General features: G+C 40.2%; 3 protein-coding genes across 3 annotated transcripts; 1 reads left to right on the top strand and 2 right to left on the bottom strand.

Moving 5' to 3' along the window:
* Nucleotides 1-4,102: 4,102 nt before the first annotated feature.
* LOC145956000 (uncharacterized) lies at nucleotides 4,103-5,230 on the bottom strand. Its single transcript, XM_083071555.1, has one exon. It carries the CDS (start codon nucleotides 5,228-5,230, stop codon nucleotides 4,103-4,105), a length of 1,128 nt encoding a protein of 375 aa, XP_082927681.1.
* Nucleotides 5,231-5,281: 51 nt separating this feature from the next.
* Nucleotides 5,282-8,465, bottom strand: LOC145955999 (uncharacterized). The gene is made up of 3 exons (XM_083071554.1): nucleotides 7,118-8,465; nucleotides 6,938-7,070; nucleotides 5,282-6,464 (listed from the first exon to the last, which is right to left on the bottom strand). The coding sequence occupies exons 1-3, from the start codon at nucleotides 8,463-8,465 to the stop codon at nucleotides 5,282-5,284; spliced, it is 2,664 nt and encodes an 887-aa protein (XP_082927680.1).
* A 5,343-nt stretch (nucleotides 8,466-13,808) lies between these two features.
* LOC109818613 (cytochrome P450 family protein) lies at nucleotides 13,809-17,430 on the top strand. The gene is made up of 2 exons (XM_020384135.3): nucleotides 13,809-13,939; nucleotides 16,049-17,430. The coding sequence occupies exon 2, from the start codon at nucleotides 16,099-16,101 to the stop codon at nucleotides 17,128-17,130; it is 1,032 nt and encodes a 343-aa protein (XP_020239724.1). The 5' UTR covers nucleotides 13,809-13,939; nucleotides 16,049-16,098; the 3' UTR covers nucleotides 17,131-17,430.
* Nucleotides 17,431-17,812: the final 382 nt, after the last annotated feature.

Here is a 17,812-nt window from a genome sequence, read left to right as displayed (position 1 = left end):
TTTATCTATTGTGTGATAATGGCCACCGAAGGTGTCACCTTGTCATCAGGGTCCTCGGCTAGCGATGGGGGTTCGGCCCAAAATGTGGATGCCGAGATGCTAGCATTTAACGCCGAAGTAGAGATAGTTGATGGTCCCATTGGGTCGGGGCCAGAGCGTAGCGGGGAATCGGGGAGTTCCACTGGGTCAGAATTACCCGATGCCGAGATGAGCCCTGGGGATTACAGGCAGAAATACCCTCCTTACGAGATCCCCGGGTACGATAGGGTCGATGGTGAGGTGGCGGCCTATTTCTCTCGTTTTCATGAGAGGGCCGCCGTGATACGCCTTCTTAGTCTGTGCACGATGGGGCGATGGGAAGGTTGGGATCCCTATCCTATCATGCTGCGTCGATGCCGGGCCGAAGGCCCTGGGGAGCTCGACCTGGTTTTCCTTGCGAAGCGGGAAGGTCAGGGGGATTTCTTTTATATGTACAAGTGTTTCTTTCGGGAACTGGGGATGTCGCTTCCGTTTGATGATTTCCAGATGGGGGTCCTTCGCGTGTTGAACGTGGCTCCGACCCAGTTGCACCCGAACGCGTGGGCTTATATGCAAGCATTTCGGGTGTTGTGTAAATACCATTATGTAGAGCCGACTGTAGGTTTAGTTTTGCATTTTTTCTGTACGCGCCCGTCTAATAAAATCGTGAAGTGGTTGTCGTTGATTTGGAACCCTGACCGACCGCTGTTGACGCCCTTCACATCGTCCTTTAAGGGCTTTAAAGCAGGGTTTTTGAAGGTGATCATAGACCCTGTAGTCGGTAGAAATTATTTTTACGATGCCGACGGGAAGCCTCTTTTTCCCTTCTATTGGACTCGTCAGCCTCGGAAGTACGATGACTTTCCCGAGGATATGATGACCGACGCCGAGGTGTCGGCTTTAAGCGTTCTTAAGGGATTGCCGAAGTGCATCCCGTCTCGGTTCCTGGTGCTGCTTCCCAAGTCGCCTCGGCCTCGTTTTGAGCTAGAGGGTATGTGTTGTTTTTATCTGCTGTTGCTCGTGCTTGTTAGGTTGATTTGTGACTTGTTGTATTTTTTCAGGTTGGATGGCGCAGCAAGGGTTAGGCTTGTCTTATCGGCAGCTAATGAGGAACAAGGCTCCGGCTGGGTCCTCCGCCGAAGATCATCGTAGTGTCTCGATTGATCCTCAGCCGCAAGTCATGGAGGCCCCCCGACCGACGCCCCCTGTCATTGCTCTTCCTGATCCAAAGAGCAGGAAGAGAAAAGACAAGGGGAAGAAGAAACCTGATGCGGCTGGTCCGGAAGGCTCGCGGCCAAAGCAACGCAGGGTCGAAGGGCCTTCGTCGGATTTGGCGGTCCCTTCGGCCATTGTGGCTAAGGACTTTTTGTCCGAGGAGATCCGGCCGGCAAGGGTGATGTCGTCAGATCTTCTGTCGGCCCAAGGTCACATGATGCTGGATGCGGCCACTCCCTCGGCGCAATGGGCCATGGCATGTGAGTTACATGTCCGGGCGACGACTATTTTTAGGAAGATGGCTTTGGAGCCGATGGGCGAGCTGCATAGTCTCCAGAAGAGTTTGGAGGACTCTAAGGCGGCCCTTCAAGAATCCCTCTCGGCCCAAGAGGCGCTCTCAAGTGACAAGGCTGCGTCCGATGCTGAAATTGCCCGGTTGAAAGGGGCTTTATCAGAGATGGAGGCTCGGGCCTTGGCGGCTGAAGAAGCAAGAGTCCGAGAGGCGAAAGAGGCTGCTGCTCGGGAGCAACAATCCAAGGCAGAGGCAGAAGCTGCTATGGCCGCCTTCCGGACCGAGTGCGAAGGCAAGATCGTGAAGGAGCACGAGGAGGGGTTTTGGCATGTCGTTCGGCAGGCAACCCACTTCGGCGCTTTTCCCCCTGACTTTTCTTTCGAATTGAGCAAGGACTTCTTTCAGGGGGAATTCATGGATTTTGCCGAGGCGCCGGATAACCTTGAGCCAGATGATGCGGCCCCGCCCCGATCGGCCCCGGCAGAGGATCCCGGGACCACTCTGAATGATGATGACGAGACCGAGCAGACCACCAATGCTGATTAGGCGGCCTCTGTTTTGGATTCATACATCTGTTTTGTTGATGATGTATATGGATAGGGTATATTTTTTGTTTCTTTTTTGATTCCTTGGGCCGGATGAGCCATACCCGATTGTACCCCCCAGGCCATTAGCGCCGCTTTTGAATTGAATGAAGTTTTAGTTCTTATTTGGACTTTTTTATACTTGCGCATTTAAGTAGACGTTGTGCTTTCAAATTAATCGGTTTTTCTATGGAGACTTGCTTCCATTTGAACGATAAAGTTGAGATTTCTTTCAGCCGGGCGAGGTTTGCTTGGGAGGGAATTATTGAATCATCCTTAACCGATCCACATGGTTCGTGAGGGAACACGTGTTCGTCCTTGACCGAGTTAAGGTACTCGGGAGGGGATAAGTGTTCATCCTTGGCCGAACGAGGTAGTTCGGGAGGGAATGTTACTTCGTCCTTGCTCGAGTTAAGGTACTCGGGAGGGAATAAGTTTTCGTCCTTGACCGAGTTAAGGTACTCGGGAGGGAATTGATTGTTCATCCTTGGCCGAACGAGGTAGTTCGGGAGGGAATGTTACTTCGTCTTTGACCGAGTTAAGGTACTTGGGAGGGAATTGATTGTTCATCCTTGGCCGAACGAGGTAGTTCGGGAGGGAATGTTACTTCGTCCTTGACCGAGTTAAGGTACTCGGGAGGGAATTGATTGTTCATCCTTGGCCGAACGAGGTAGTTCGGGAGGGAATGTTACTTCGTCCTTGACCGAGTTAAGGTACTCGGGAGGGAATTGATTGTTCATCCTTGGCCGAACGAGGTAGTTCGGGAGGGAATGTTACTTCGTCCTTGACCGAGTTAAGGTACTCGGGAGGGAATTGATTGTTCATCCTTGGCCGAACGAGGTAGTTCGGGAGGGAATGTTACTTCGTCCTTGACCGAGTTAAGGTACTCGGGAGGGAATTGATTATCCTTCCTTGGCCGAACGAGGTAGTTCGAGAGGGAATGTTACTTCGTCCTTGACCGAGTTAAGGTACTCGAGAGGGAATTGATTGTTCATCCTTGGCCGAACGAGGTAATTCGGGAGGGAATGTTACTTCGTCCTTGACCGAGTTAAGGTACTCGGGAGGGAATTGATTATCCTTCCTTGGCCGAACGAGGTAGTTCGGGAGGGCATGCATGATTTAACTTGTAATTAAATTGGGCAAATGAATGATTCGAAAGAGCTTGTTTCATTGATATGGTGCCTCGTTAAAAACCTTTCCCAGAAAAACCTCTTTCACATTTTTATAGAGGGCAAAACCTGAGGAAGGAAAAGAGTACACCGAAACAATTACATACTGTTTAACTGAAATAATGTTTCAAATGCGTTGCGTTCCATGTTCGGGGAATAGCCTTTCCCGAGAGCTCTTCCAACTTGTAGGCTCCGTTTTTCAAGTTATGCATTATGCGAAACGGGCCGTCCCAATTAGGTGCAAGTTTGCCCTGAGCTTTGTCTTTTCTTGCTTCTCCAGTAGTTCGCCACACGAGATCCCCAGCTTGAAACTCCCTTGGTTTTACTTTGGTTCGAATTTTCTTTGCTAACCTGGTGCGACATGCCTCCATATTGATAAGAGCTCGGTCTCGGATTTCTTCCACCAAATCCATCTCAATGTTGAGTGCTTCCCGATTGGTGTCTTCATCGAACTGTGTTCGCCTTAGCGAAGGTTCCCCCACCTCAACCGGGATCATTGCATCTGTGCCGTAGGTCAGCCGGAAAGGGGTCTCTCTGGTTGAACTCTGTGGGGTGCACCGGTATGCCCATAGGATGTCCGGTACGTGATCCGGCCAGGATCCCTTAGCTTGTCCAAGTCGTCGTTTTAACTCCTTTAAGATGACTTTGTTTGCCGTTTCAGCCTGCCCGTTGGATTGGGGATGTTCGACCGAGGTCATCTTATGTTTGACACCTAACTCGGTCAAAAATTCGTTGAAGCGTCGATCGGTGAATTGTAGACCATTATCTGTTATCAAGGCGTATGGGATTCCGAAACGTGTGACGACATTCTTCCAGAAGAACTTTTAGACATTGTTGGCCGTAATGGTAGCCAACGCTTCTGCTTCAATCCACTTAGTGAAGTGATCTACTGCTACTACCAGGAATTTCACTTGTCCCCTACCCGGCGGGAATGGTCCGAGAATGTCCATGCCCCAAACAGAGAATGGCCATGGAGTGGTTATAGGATGGAGCTCCTCTGGAGGTTGATGCGTTAGAGGTCCATGTTGTTGACACTGCCTGCAATGTTGTACAAACTTGGCACAATCGGTTTTCAAGGTGGGCCAGTAGTAACCGGCCCGAATTACTTTTGTTGCGAGAGTCCGGCTTCTAGAATGAGTCCCGCACACTCCTTCATGAATTTCTCGGAGAACATAGCTTGCCTGCTCGGGAGTGAGGCATTTCAACAAGGGGGAGGAAATGCCTCGCTTATACATTTCTCCGGCAATCAACGTATACCGTGCGGCTGTGGTCCTCATTTTCTTCGCTCCTAGGGGGTCTTCGGGCAATTCCCCGGTCCGAAGGTGGTTTACTATGGCATCCATCCAACACGGGCTTCCCTGATCAATCTTCAGGCATTCAGTTTCATTGATGCTCGGTCTAAGTAACTGTTGTTGTATCACGCTACGCAAATGGCTGGTTTTCTTGCTACTAGCGAGTTTAGCTAGTTGGTCGGCCCTAACGTTGTGTTCCCGGGGAGTGTGCGTGACTTGGACCTCTTCGAAGTTGCTTTTTAGCTTATGGAAAGCATGAAAGTACAATAGCAAAGTCGGATCTTTGATCTGGAAAGTGCCGTTAACTTGCCCTGTTACCACTTGTGAATCGCTAAAGCACTGGAGCTTAGTGATGTCGAGTTCGGCGGCCAACCTTAGTCCCGCGAGAAGAGCCTCGTATTCTGCTTGGTTATTAGAGGCTTTGAATCCAAACTGCAATGATTGTTCTATTATTATTGTCCCCGGTCCTTCCAAAATGATACCGGCGCCGCTGCCGTGTTGGTTGGACGATCCGTCCACGTGTAGTGTCCATGAGTGTGGATCTAGGGTTACCGGCGAAGTGAATTCATTGATGAAGTCGGCCATACATTGCGCCTTGATGGGTCCCCTTGGCTCAAAACGAATATCAAATTGCGACAATTCGATGGACCAAGCGACCATCCTTCCGGCCAATTCGGGCTTTCGTAGGACTTTTGCAATGGGGCTATCTGTTCAGACCAGTATCCTGTGACTCTGGAAGTAGTGTCGAAGACGCCTGGCTGTATGCACAAGAGCGAGAACGGTCCTTTCGAGATGTTGATATCTCGTTTCGGCCTCCTGTAAGACCCTGCTGATGAAGTATACCGGCCTTTGCTCTGTTTTTTCTTGCACTAATACAGTGCTGATGGCTTTGTCTGAGACCGAAAGGTACACTATCATGTCCAACTGAGGGTCGGGTTTGGCTAGCAACGGTGGAGCAGTTAGTATCGTCTTGAAGTTTTGGAAAGCAGATTCACATTCATCGGTCCACTTAAACTTGGTGGCTTTCTTTAGTAGGGACATAATGGGTCTGGATCGGTCCGCCATACAGGGCAGGAATCGGGCTAGGGAGGCGATTCGTCCGGCTAAGCGTTGCACTTCCTTTACATTAAGAGGGCTTCTCATATTGATAACGGCCTGACACTTATCCGGGTTGGCTTCTATGCCTCTCTTTGACAACATGAAGCCGAGAAATTTTCCCCCTGCTATTCCGAAGGTGCATTTAGCTGGGTTCAATCGCATGTTGTGCCGCCTTACCTCGTCAAAAATCACTTTCAGATCTCTTAAATGATCAGCGGCGGAGTTAGATTTGATCACCATATCATCCACGTAGACCTCCAAACATGCCCCAATTTGTTGAGAAAAAATTTTGTCCATGAGGCGTTGGTATGTGGCCCCTGCATTCTTCAAGCCGAATGGCATTACCTTGTAACAAAAATTAGCTGAGTCTGTGATGAATGCGGTCTTGGTTTCGTCTGAGGGGTACATCGGTATCTGATTATACCCCGAATAGGCATCTAGGAAACTTAATCTCTGATGGCCGGCCGCTCCATCGACCAATGCGTCGATGTGGGGCAGAGGGTAAGCATCTTTTGGGCATGCTTTGTTCAGATCCGTGTAGTCTGTGCACATTCGCCACTTCCCATTGGATTTTTTAACCATCACCACGTTGGCCAACCATGTGGAGTACTTGACCTCCCTTATGAATCCGGCTTGAAGTAATTTGGCAGTCTCCTCTTTTATCGCTTGAGATCTATCTCCCCCCATTTTTCTTTTTTTCTGGGCGATAGGCTTGGCATCTCGGCAAACCGAGAGTCTGTGGCAGTGGAAGCTAGGTCGATGCCCGGCATATCGGCTGCTGTCCAGGCGAACAAATCTGAATACATCAACAAGACTCGTTTAATGTTTTCCGCGTCGTCATCTGTTAATTGGGAACTTAGGTATGTGACTTGGTCCTCCACCTTCCCGAGCTGGAAAGGGACTGTCGTTTCCGTCGGCTCAACCCTATGTTCGTCCTCTATTCTGGGATCAAGTTCTAAGTCCCCCATTTTGTATTGACCAATATCTCCAATGACATTGACGTCTCGGCGTCGGGTCGTCTTCGGAGTCGGTTGTACCTTTAGACTGGCCAGGTAACATTCGCGGGCTGTCTTTTAATCGACGTGCAGTGTAATGATCTTGCCTTCTTCAGACGGAAATTTCATTGCTAAGTGAGGGGTAGAGACGATGGCTCTAAGCCTGTTCAGGGAAGGTCGACCTAAGAGGATATTATACGACGTGTTAGCACTCACCACAACGTACCGTATTTTTATCCTTCGTCTCTGCTAGTCGTCTCCGAAATAGGTGTACAGATCTATTGTTCCCCTTGTGTCCACTCGTTCACTGGAGAATCCCACCAACGGTTCATCATAAGGCGTCAATTCCTGTTCGGGGATGCCGAGCTGTTCGAAAGTTTTCCAGTATAAGATGTCACCGAGCTTCCCTGATCGACAAGAGTTTTTCTTACAATGCAGTTATTAATTTCCACACTGATGACCATGGGATCATCTTGCACTGGGTCGACACCTTGAAAATCTTGATCAGTGAATGTGATAGGGGGCATACGAATGGCAGCTGCCCGTCCTATGGTGTTAACCGATTTGATTGCCCTTAGGTGTCTTTTCCGGGCCGACGAAGAACTCCCTCCTCCGGCGAAGCCTCCCGCAATGGTGTTTATAACTCGCCTGGGTTGGTTTCGGTCTCGCTGTTGAGTGTTTCTTTCTTGTTGAGACCTGCTGCGTTCACGGGATCGGTGCCTGGGGGGTGCTCGTTCTCGATTTTCTCTTCGGCCCTCCTCCCTGCCTGTACGATAATTGTTTCTCCTGTTATCTCCTCGAACAAAATTTTGGAGATGTCCGGCTTTAACGAGATCCTCAATACGATCCCGAAGGGCGGAGCACTCTTCAGTAGTGTGTCCTCTATTCCTGTGGAATTGACACGCCTTGGATGTGTCGGCGTGAGGCGGGGTCATGGCTCTTCGGGGAACAGCTAATACTTCCGTGGTTAACGCCTGCTCCAACACCTTGGCCCTACTCGTGTTAAGCGGCGTGTATTGCATGTACCTAGGACCTCTGTTATTCTTCTCTCGGTCGGTGGTGTCTCGGGGACGAGGTCTGGGGAGCTCCTTGTCACTTTCTTTTTTGGCGAGAAACAAGTCGGGTCGGTTTTGACTTCTAAATTCAGCCAATTCCTCCATCTGCATGTATTTCGTGGCTCTTTGTCTCAGGTCGTCAAGGTCTCGGGGTGGTTTCTTACACAAGCTATTGACGAATGGGCCAGGTCGTAATGCCGTGGTTAAGTGATGCATGGCAACGGCTGGGTCCAAATCGCGAATAGATAGTGTCATTTTTCCAAACCTCTCCATGAAAGTTCTAAGAGGTTCCTTCTTCTCTTGGCGAATGTTGACCAACGCGATCGAGGTGAGTTGGTGCGGACGGCTCGTAGCGAATTGTATCACAAAGCGGGAGGACAAGGACGTGAAAGAGTCCACGGTCCCTGGTGGAAGCCTGGTAAACCAGTTGAGTGCCGGTCCCTTTAAGGAGGTGGGGAAGACTTTGCAAAGAATAGCGTCCTCGTCCGTGTACAAGCCGACCTGGGTGACGAAAACATCCAAATGCTCTTCAGGGTCGGTGGTTCCGTCGTATTTTTCCAAGGTCAGGTTTTTCCAGTTGTCGGGCAAACGAGCCCCGGCAATTTCTGGCGTGAATGGAGTCCTTCCCTGTCTTCGTTGTTGGTCTTGCGTTGTCGCTGGTCCACCTGATGGACGAGGAACATTGACTTCCTTATACCATCTGATGGAAGTACTTGGAGAGGATTGATATTCTTCCAAGCTTTCCATGCAAGGACCGAAATGCTCCATGAGGTTATCACGTTTTGACCTTGGAATTCTCCTTTGAAGAAGCTTCAATGGAGGAGAAGCACCTTTGAGGAGGTTCGGTTACCTCTTAGAGAGGTGAAGAAGCTTGAAGAACCAAGCTTCTAGGAGAAGGAACTTTGAGAGAAAACTAGGAGAAGTTTTTCTCACGAATTTGACTCTTGAAAATGAGAGAGAATTTCTGAATTCTAAGTCTCATTAATGTCCAAAAGTGATTACAAGTGAAGAGAAAACGAAATTATAGGGAGAGGTAGCTTCTAGGAGAAGCTAACCTTAACCATGGTTCACTACGAACCATGGTAAGGTGTAACTAACCTTCCATGGTTTATAAAACTTGTAGGAGAAGCTAACCTTGACCATGGTTCACTTAAGAACCATGGTAAGGTCAGCCTAACCTACCAAGGTTTAGAAACTTGGAAGGCAAGCTTCAAAACTTGAAGAAAGAACTAGTGAATTTTGGCCAAGAACTAAGACACAAGCTAGGCGGTCAAGGCTCCAAAATGCTCCATGATTTATTTTGAAATTCTTTGATTTGGTTTAGTTAGGTTCATCATATGATGATGAGACCTAGCTAAATCAAATTTATGAAAAATTAGGAGCAAAATGAGTCTAATATGCAAAATTTTGCCTAGGCCCAATTCTGGCCCAATTACTAGTCACACCCTCAAGCATTGCTAAATGCCACCCCCTTTTTCCCTACTGAAAAAATATAAAATGAATGTATCAACAAAGGAGGTTAAATGGAGTTAAACTCTCCAAGTAACCCACCCTAAAATCAATATACAATCACTAATGAAAAGCAAGTAAAGTGCCTCACAAATACAAAGGCAAAATTAGACCTATACAAAGGAACTATGTACAAAATATATGAAAAAGGTCTTTAAGATCATCCCATTCCTCTTGGTTCTTTTAGTATATCACCTCTTGGATTCCTTGGCCTTGGCCATAGTCTATCATCCCCTCCCTCTTGAAAAGGATTTGACCTCAAATCTCGAGGGTCCTCATGATTATTGGCCATACCTACAAATATATAATAAAATTCATGAGAGGTAATATTTTCAAAAAATAAATGTGAAAGGAATATCCTAGAAGGAATCCTTTCATGGAACCTAAAGAAATCTATGACACTAGACCTACTAATATAATGAATAGGATCCTCTCCTAAACATAGACTAGGTATATTTCTAAATCCTAAAAATGTGCTAAAACTAAAACTATAGCACACTAAAGACTTAATCCTAAAAACTAAAACATCTTGCCTAAAGTACCCTATATGGTAACCTAGGCATTTCCTAGAAAATAAGAAAAATACTAGTAAGAAATTTCCTAAACAATTTTGGATTATATTATTTGTTGGATAGTTATGTAAAGAATTTGTCACAAAGAACCTTGAAGGTTCAGATGTTATATCCAACAAATAATATATTCCATAAATTGGGTGCATTATTGACACAACTAAGGTAGGAAAAGTCCTAAACAAAGGAAGGCTATTTACCTTGGACACCACCAAGGAAGTAGCATGAGAAGTAGAACTAAATGAAGTCCACTTCTCTTTCACCAAATCTTGAAGTTGAGACTCTTTTTCTTTAAAAATAATGGATTTATGAATCTCCTCTTCAAGACTAGTGGTAGAATGAGGGCAAGAGTTAAGATCTTTATGAATAAAGATAATTTTTTTCATAGGAGTTTTAATACTAAAACAATTCTCTTTAGTCACAAATACTTTAGAAGATATTTCTTCCTCTTTACTCTTCCCTGCACAAAGTTCTTTATTTTTTTCTATTTCTTCTTTTCTTTTGATTTTCATTTTTCTTCTTCTTTTGTGTTTTCTCATGTCTTCTTTCAATTTTTCTTCTTCTTGTTTAAGAATTCTCAACTTCTCATCTAGGATAGCAAGTTTGGCCTCTCTTTCAATTTTCTCCTTCTCTTTTTGAAAGGCCTCTTGCTTCTTCCATAGTTTAAGTGATTTTAGCTCTTTTGTTAAGTAAGAAATATTTTTAGGAGAGCTATCACTTCCACTATAGTTGGATTGTTGAGACATTTTAAACAACAAGATTTTTCTCTTCACACAAAAATAGATTTTAAGAAAATAATATTTTTGGAAGTGCTAGACTTGGCACTTGGAGGTCTAAGAGTACAAATTGAACTTTGGAGGGAGGTGAGCTACTATCGAGCCACTTAATAACCAAGCCTCTTCAAGTAAAAATCTCTAAACCCCTTTGTACTTTGCCTTGCACAAAATATTTTCACAATGACTCTTCCATTTCATCCTCGTTCTGATTAGCCTGTTGCCTAGGATTGTCCCGGGGCATCCCGTAGGGGTATTCTGTGGCTGCGTTCTCTTGTTGACTTCTTGTAAGTACCATCTCGCTTCAGGGTCGAGAACCGTTCTGGTTTCGGCCCCACGGTGGGCGCCAAAATGTTCCTGCGTAAGAACACTCTTCTTCTTGATCCTTCCTAGTTGCCTTCAAGTTCTTCTGAATCTTCCGTATCGTCCGAACACTAGCTTCACGTGGTGGGGGAGGGTACCTGCACAGGCACTTCGACGATCAAGTCAGTGTTCGGTTTAGAGGAATAAATGCATTAGCGGGAATAGTAGCGTACCTCATTTATGTCACACCACCTGTATATTTATAGTGACATATGTGGGCCTGGTGGGCCTTCATCCTTGGGAAATGGGTAATACATGATTTAACCTTAATCCTGTCTTAATCTGGTATGGTAATTAATGCAAAGTAGGCAGTTGGTTTGCCACGTGTTTATCATAGGCTCTTTCTTCAGGTTCTCGGCCAACCTTGGGGCCGAAGGGGTGTTCGGCCAAGCTTGGGGCCGAAGGGGTGTTGTGTTTCATTCGGCTAAGGCATTCCTTTCGGTCTATTTCCTAACCTGAGGGGGCAGTTGGTGTGGTTCCTTGGTTCGGGCCCCCCTCTCGGCCCATTGTTCGACCGAAGGAGTGCCAATTGGTGCGTTTCATTAGTTTGGGCGCCCCTTTCGACCTATTGCATGACCGAAAGGGTGCTTACTAGTACATCTAACCTCCTTAATGGGGATTCACTCAAGTGGCAAATCTGCCTCTCCACTTAATTGAGCTTCGTGACCTTATTGGATAGCTCGTCCTCGAAGCCTGGGGGAGGTTGATATTAAAATGCACTAGGCAATGCAAACCTGCTAGAGCCATCATATGGAATTTTGCAACAGTCGCAATGGAAAGCAAAGTTATTAGTTAAGGGCATGAAAATGAAACCTTCCCACCCCATTAGTTGGCTCAAAAGTGAGGTTAGGACTTTATGTATGACAACTATATTTTATGAAAAAGGGTTTCGCTAAAAAAATCCCAAACTAAAAAAGTACATAAAATTATTAGGGAAGGACAAAGAAAATGTAAGAATAAGTAATGTTATCCACAAGTGCGAGTTTAAATGTCATGCTTAAATGTGATAAATAATTTATAAATTTATAATTTTTTTATAATTATGATATTTTTTTATTTATTTTAGTGCTTATAATAATCTATTACAAATATTTAATACAATGATAATTCTGAAAAATAGAATATCATATGAATTATAGAAGTTAGGGTATCATAGTAGGTATATATTATGATTAAATTACTCAAATAAATCATAAATGAATTTTGATTTCATATAACGTATTCATCATTCTATTAAAGTTTTGCACTGTTTTATATATATATATATATTCTGTTTATTTTTGTGATTTTATGATAATTTACTATAAATATGTATTATAATAACGATAATAAATTATTATATTACTTTAACTGCTAATAGTAATAAAAATTATAATCATGTTTGTATTTATTATTCTTATTACTTTATTATTTTATTTTATTCATTTATTATTTTATCATAATCTATTTTCTACTTTATAATACGTGTTTATAGTAATTAATTACAATGAATATATATTTATATAAAATAAAAAAAATAAAAAAATAGATCTTATATTAATATTCATTATATATAATACGACAATCAATTTATTAAATTTTATGAAATATTTTTTTTTGTAATTATTATAATTATTTTCAAATTGATCAATAAAATAAATTTATTTAATTATAATTAGTGGAATTAAAACACTTTATGTTTCTATATTTTATTTAAAAATAAAATAAAAAATTTAGATTATTAAGCAATAAAGTTAGTTAAATAATAAAAATAATAGAATAGGTAGTTATTAAATAAAATGATAATTACTAAAAAATTATTAATTTTTTTTAATAATAAGAAGATATAATAATCTACTAAATATAGAGATAAAAAATAATTACTATAAAGAATATTTCCTTATAGACTAGTATAAATATAAAATAAAAAAAAATAAAAAAAATTAGATCTTATATTGATTTTCATTATATATAATACGACAATCAATTTATTAAATTTTATGAAATATTCCTTTATAATTACCATAATTATTTTCAAATTGATTGATAAAATAAATTTATTTAATTATGATTTATGGAATTAAGATATTTCATGTCTTTATATTTTATTTAAAAATAAATGAAAATAAAATATATAAAAAATAGATTATTAAAAAATAAAATTAGTTAAATAATAAAAATAATAGAATGGATAAATATTTAAAAAAATGATAATTACTAAAAAATTATTAATTTTTTTAATAATAAATGTGGAGAGAAAAAGTAATAGATTATGATATATTTAATTACGGTAAATTTTGATTTACAATACAATTATATATGTGTAAAGAGTCGAGAGTATATTTGAAATAAGAGAAATTCTATGGTACTCATTTATTTGAGAGAGTACCGGTACAGTTTTTTATATTTATATTTTTAATAATTTATTTAAATAATATTTATGATATTTTATTTTTTTAATTTTTAAATTATTTAGTCATTTTTTATTTTTATTTTATATATTCTAATTTATTTGTAATAAAATGATTATATATTTAAATAGTTTAATTTTAATAATTTTTTAAGTATATTTTTATCTTTTAACTTAAAATTTTTGAATTTCTATATTTTAATTTTAATAATTTTTTAAGTATATATTTTGTCTTTTTGTGTTAAATTTTTGAATTTCTATATTGTAATTTTAATAATTTTATTTCTATTATTTATTAATTTTTTATATAAATATTTTATAATATTATTGAAATCTTATAATTTTAATCTTTATAATTTTATCTTATTTTTTATTTTATAAGTATAATTTAGATTATTTATTTTATAATTAAATTAATTTTTTTAAAATTTTTTATAAGTTTATATATAAAAATGTATTGAAACTTTGGATCTTTGAGATTACCTCTCTTAAAATAAATTGACAACAGATTTTCGCCGGAACAAAAGTATTCTCTTTGTTTTACTCCACATCAATTAAAAGCTGATAACACAACCTTTGTAGAATGTTCGTTTGAAACCCATGCGATTTCGCCCAAAGGTCACACTCTCTTTCTGTTTTTCTTTTATTTTCCTCTCAATTTCATTTTACTTTTTCGTATCTCTGTTGTTCCCTGTTTGGTCCATGAGCTTTTCTTGGTTTTCGACGCTAACTGTATCATGGTCAAAGAGATTAGGGTATGCCCTAATAGACTTGTTAGTTCTAAAATTAAGAGTTGCAATATGTGAAATTGTGAATTAATAGACCTGAGGGAATTGTGAATATAATATTTGTTTATTTAGTATTTACCGATGTTTAATGTTTATTAGAAAAATAATAGTATTAACTCGATGGAAAGGGGTATTGAAGTTTAGCTAAACTGGTTGCTACCACGATGAATTTGATTCTGGTGATGCTCTGGCCACTTAACACACGTTTGTGCATAAGAAAGCTAAGAACACTCTACTTATATTTTTGACAATTTTATCCTTTTAGGTATATCTGTCAAGTGGAATAACAGAGTCAGGGCATTAATGGGGTAATAATATTTTTAGTTAGATAATAAAGTGTAATTTAGTCAAATGTATTATATATATATATATATATATATATATATATATATATATATATATATATATATAAAGTATAAACAGTACAATTGGAGCTATCTGTTGACGTGTGATCCATGTAGTTGATCTCACCTGGTGGGATAAGGGTTTGCTTGTGCTTGTTGTACAATTGGAGATAACTTTTTTATTTCTTAGGTCATTACCCTAAGGTTCCTTTTGGGATAAGGAATGTTTGGACATTCTTGGGAAAGTGGAATGGGAATAAAGTTTCTCATGTTTAGTAGAAGAAGGAAAAAATACTTCCCAGGAACGAGAATCCTGTTGCTTAAAATCTCATTTCAAGTAATGTAATTTAGTTAAGAATGAGATATTTCTTATGCCAAATGCCACTTAAATAATTGGTATTTTGAAACAGAATGAGTATACTGGTGGCATAAGTCTCAGTAAGTTTAAACTTTGACTGTCTGAAATCTTCAGATTCAGAGATTTCTAGCTGACTAAAATTCAATTTCCAAGTTCCAGATTGTGCTTCAAGTTAAGTAGATTTGGTTTTCTGTTGATAAAAAATTTATCTTAAAATTCAGAGGTTTTTAGCTGACTAAAGTTCAAATTTCATTTTCCAGATTGCGCTTCAAGTTCAGTATATTTGGTTTTCCATTGACAAAATTGTTTTTTCATTATGTGTACTCTATTTTTCATGAAAAAATAGTCAAGTTTTTTGTATTTTTCATGAAAAAATAGTCAAGTTTTTTGTTATCTATTCTTGGTCTACTAGAAATTTTCACAGTTAACTAGATTGTGTTTCCAGCTTAATAAAATCCTAAGAATTTATAGCTGACTTGTTTTTAGTTCTTGCTGTGCTGACTGACTAGTTTTGTGTTTCAGCTTACCTCTTTGGCATTTAAGCTGAGTGATTTGTTAAGAAATGAAGAAATTAACTAGCTAATTTAGAAAACTACTCGATTGTATTGCATGATGTGATATTGATTAACCAACTGCTTGCACTTATTGATCTGACTCAATGCTATTTTAGTATACCCATTTCACGTAATAGATTTCCCTTTTGGTTTTCTTTGTTTAGCTTTGCAACTAGCACCATTCTTTAAACCTTCACTTTATGAATTTGTTACTCTGAAATCTGTCTTAGTTTCTGTTTTTCACCTGGAATTGTATCTGTTACACTAGAAGTATATCTTCCACTTTTTTGCTTGTTCGGAGCTGGTGAGAAAAGAAAATGAAAGTGAACTAGAAAATAGACTTGATTTTTAGTTTTATCTTATCAGGGGATATCTGGTGTAACTGAAGGTGTCCCAATCTCATTTTGGAGAACTGTACTATTTGTGTGCCACTTTCTGCTCTTATAATCAGTATTAGGTAGTAGAGGTCCTGTAATTCACTTTGTCCATATCTCTTGAATAAATTTTTTATTTGTTCTTCATATTTCCTTTTAAATCTAGACTTATTCTCTTCTTAAGGTAGCATCCATGATGTTGATGTATGTTTTGTTATCACATTACTTTCTCACTCCAACAGTCCAAATTTTTTTTTTTTGGAGGTTAACTGTGTTTATCATCTACACTTTGCAATTTCTTAATTTCAGGTGCAAGAGAACAAAGAGCATAAAACCCTTTAGAGTATCTGTAGTCAAGAATGAATACAGGAATGGCATCATTAATTCAAGCCCATTATGGAGTACATACCGCCACTTTCAGAAGGGTGCAATCCAGAAGCCAAGGATTATTGAAATCTGGAAAACTATTCCAACCCCAACAATCCGCCTTTCCTAGCATTCACATTAATCAAACCTACGTATGCTGCACTAAGTTAACTCCATGGGAGTCATCACCTGTCACGTATGCTCCTACTGATAATCAAAGTGATACTTTTTTGCAGCAAAGCGCCAATATATTTGAAACTCTTGAATCCAATAAAACAGCTGACTCATCAACAACAAATGCTGAAGGGGTCGTAGAGACAATATCACAGCCGGGGCTGCAGCTTCAGTTTTTCAAGTGGCCATTGTGGCTTCTGGGTCCTTCAGTTCTCCTTGCAACTGGCATGGCCCCGACGTTATGGTTACCAATATCATCTATCTTTCTTGGCCCCAATATAGCCAGCCTACTTTCCTTAGTTGGACTTGATTTTATATTTAACCTTGGTGCAACCCTTTTTCTCCTCATGGCTGACGCTTGTTCACGTCCAAAGTATCCAACACAAGACTGCAAAAGCAAGGCTCCCTTCAGTTACCAGTTCTGGAACGTTGTTGCAACTCTTACTGGGTTTATTATCCCATTGTTGATGATGTTTGGATCTCAGAAGAACTTTCTCCAACCTCAACTACCTATCATCTCATTTGCAGTTCTCCTTGGTCCCTATCTTCTTCTTTTGTCAGTACAGTTTCTGACTGAGATGTTAACTTGGCATTGGCAATCACCAGTCTGGCTTGTTACCCCTGTCATTTATGAGTCTTACCGTGTCTTGCAACTAATGAGGGGATTAAAGCTCGGTGTTGAGCTTAGTGCACCAGCATGGGTGATGCATACAATTAGGGGGTTGGTTTGTTGGTGGGTGCTAATTCTCGGTCTTCAGTTGATGAGAGTTGCTTGGTTTGCTGGCTTGGCTGCACGAGCTCGTAAGCAACAATTGTCCTCTGATACTTCTAGTGCTGTGATTAGTTATTAGTACCATTGTAAAATTATTTTGAAAGTGACAGATTATAAATTAAGTAGATGTGGTCCAAGATTAGTTATAGGTGTTTTCCATCCATCCATATACCATAGTGATAGTGGCACACATATAATAGATACATACATAAGTAAATTGCATAAAAGACTTACTTGATCACTGGGATTTATGCCGTATCAATATTTGTTTTGTTCGTGTCTTATCTTCAAGTTGTGAACAAATTGGTTTATCTGTATTGTACGGTTGTACCTCAATTTATGAAGATGGAAGAATTATAGTGGTTGGTTTTAAGGAAAAGTTTGTGGATTTATTATTTTTGATAATAATAGGTAATAAGATAAGTTGTATTAGTTACTTATTATTTTGTTTTTTTCCAAATAGAATGTACAATATCGATAATGATGATATCTAGATTGAAACAAGGCACGTATTCCTTTATTTCATAAATGATAAAGATCTGTCGTGTCTATTTGGTTTTTGTTTTGGTGTAACCTTGCCTTTCTTTCTGCTCTGTTTATCATCGATCTGCTTCTAAATAGGCATCTTGAAAAATAACAAAGCATAGAACAAGTGTGATGTTTATTGGTCGTCTTTAATACTTGGTAAATGGAGTGCTCAGAATCTGGATGAATGAGATGTATGAAAACAAAGATTCATTATGAATGGGAGGGACAAGAAA

The sequence above is a fragment of the Cajanus cajan genome, chromosome 3, assembly GCF_000230855.2.
Source record: "Cajanus cajan strain Asha chromosome 3, NIPB_CcT2T_4, whole genome shotgun sequence".
Classification (NCBI taxonomy): Eukaryota; Viridiplantae; Streptophyta; class Magnoliopsida; order Fabales; family Fabaceae; genus Cajanus; species Cajanus cajan.
Note: the sequence above shows the minus strand (reverse complement) of the source record. Positions and strands in the feature narration are given on the sequence as shown.

Coding starts and splice junctions, on each gene's coding strand:
- LOC145956000 (XM_083071555.1), bottom strand. CDS start 5,230: ATGGTCGCTTGGTCCATCGAATTGTCGCAATTTGATATTCGTTTTGAG.
- LOC145955999 (XM_083071554.1), bottom strand. CDS start 8,465: ATGGAAAGCTTGGAAGAATATCAATCCTCTCCAAGTACTTCCATCAGA. Junction 7,071..7,117: donor AGATGATCCCATGGTCATCA/GTGTGGAAATTA, acceptor CTTGTCGATCAG/GGAAGCTCGGTGACATCTTA. Junction 6,465..6,937: donor ACAAGGGGAACAATAGATCT/GTACACCTATTT, acceptor TGATGTATTCAG/ATTTGTTCGCCTGGACAGCA.
- LOC109818613 (XM_020384135.3), top strand. CDS start 16,099: ATGAATACAGGAATGGCATCATTAATTCAAGCCCATTATGGAGTACAT.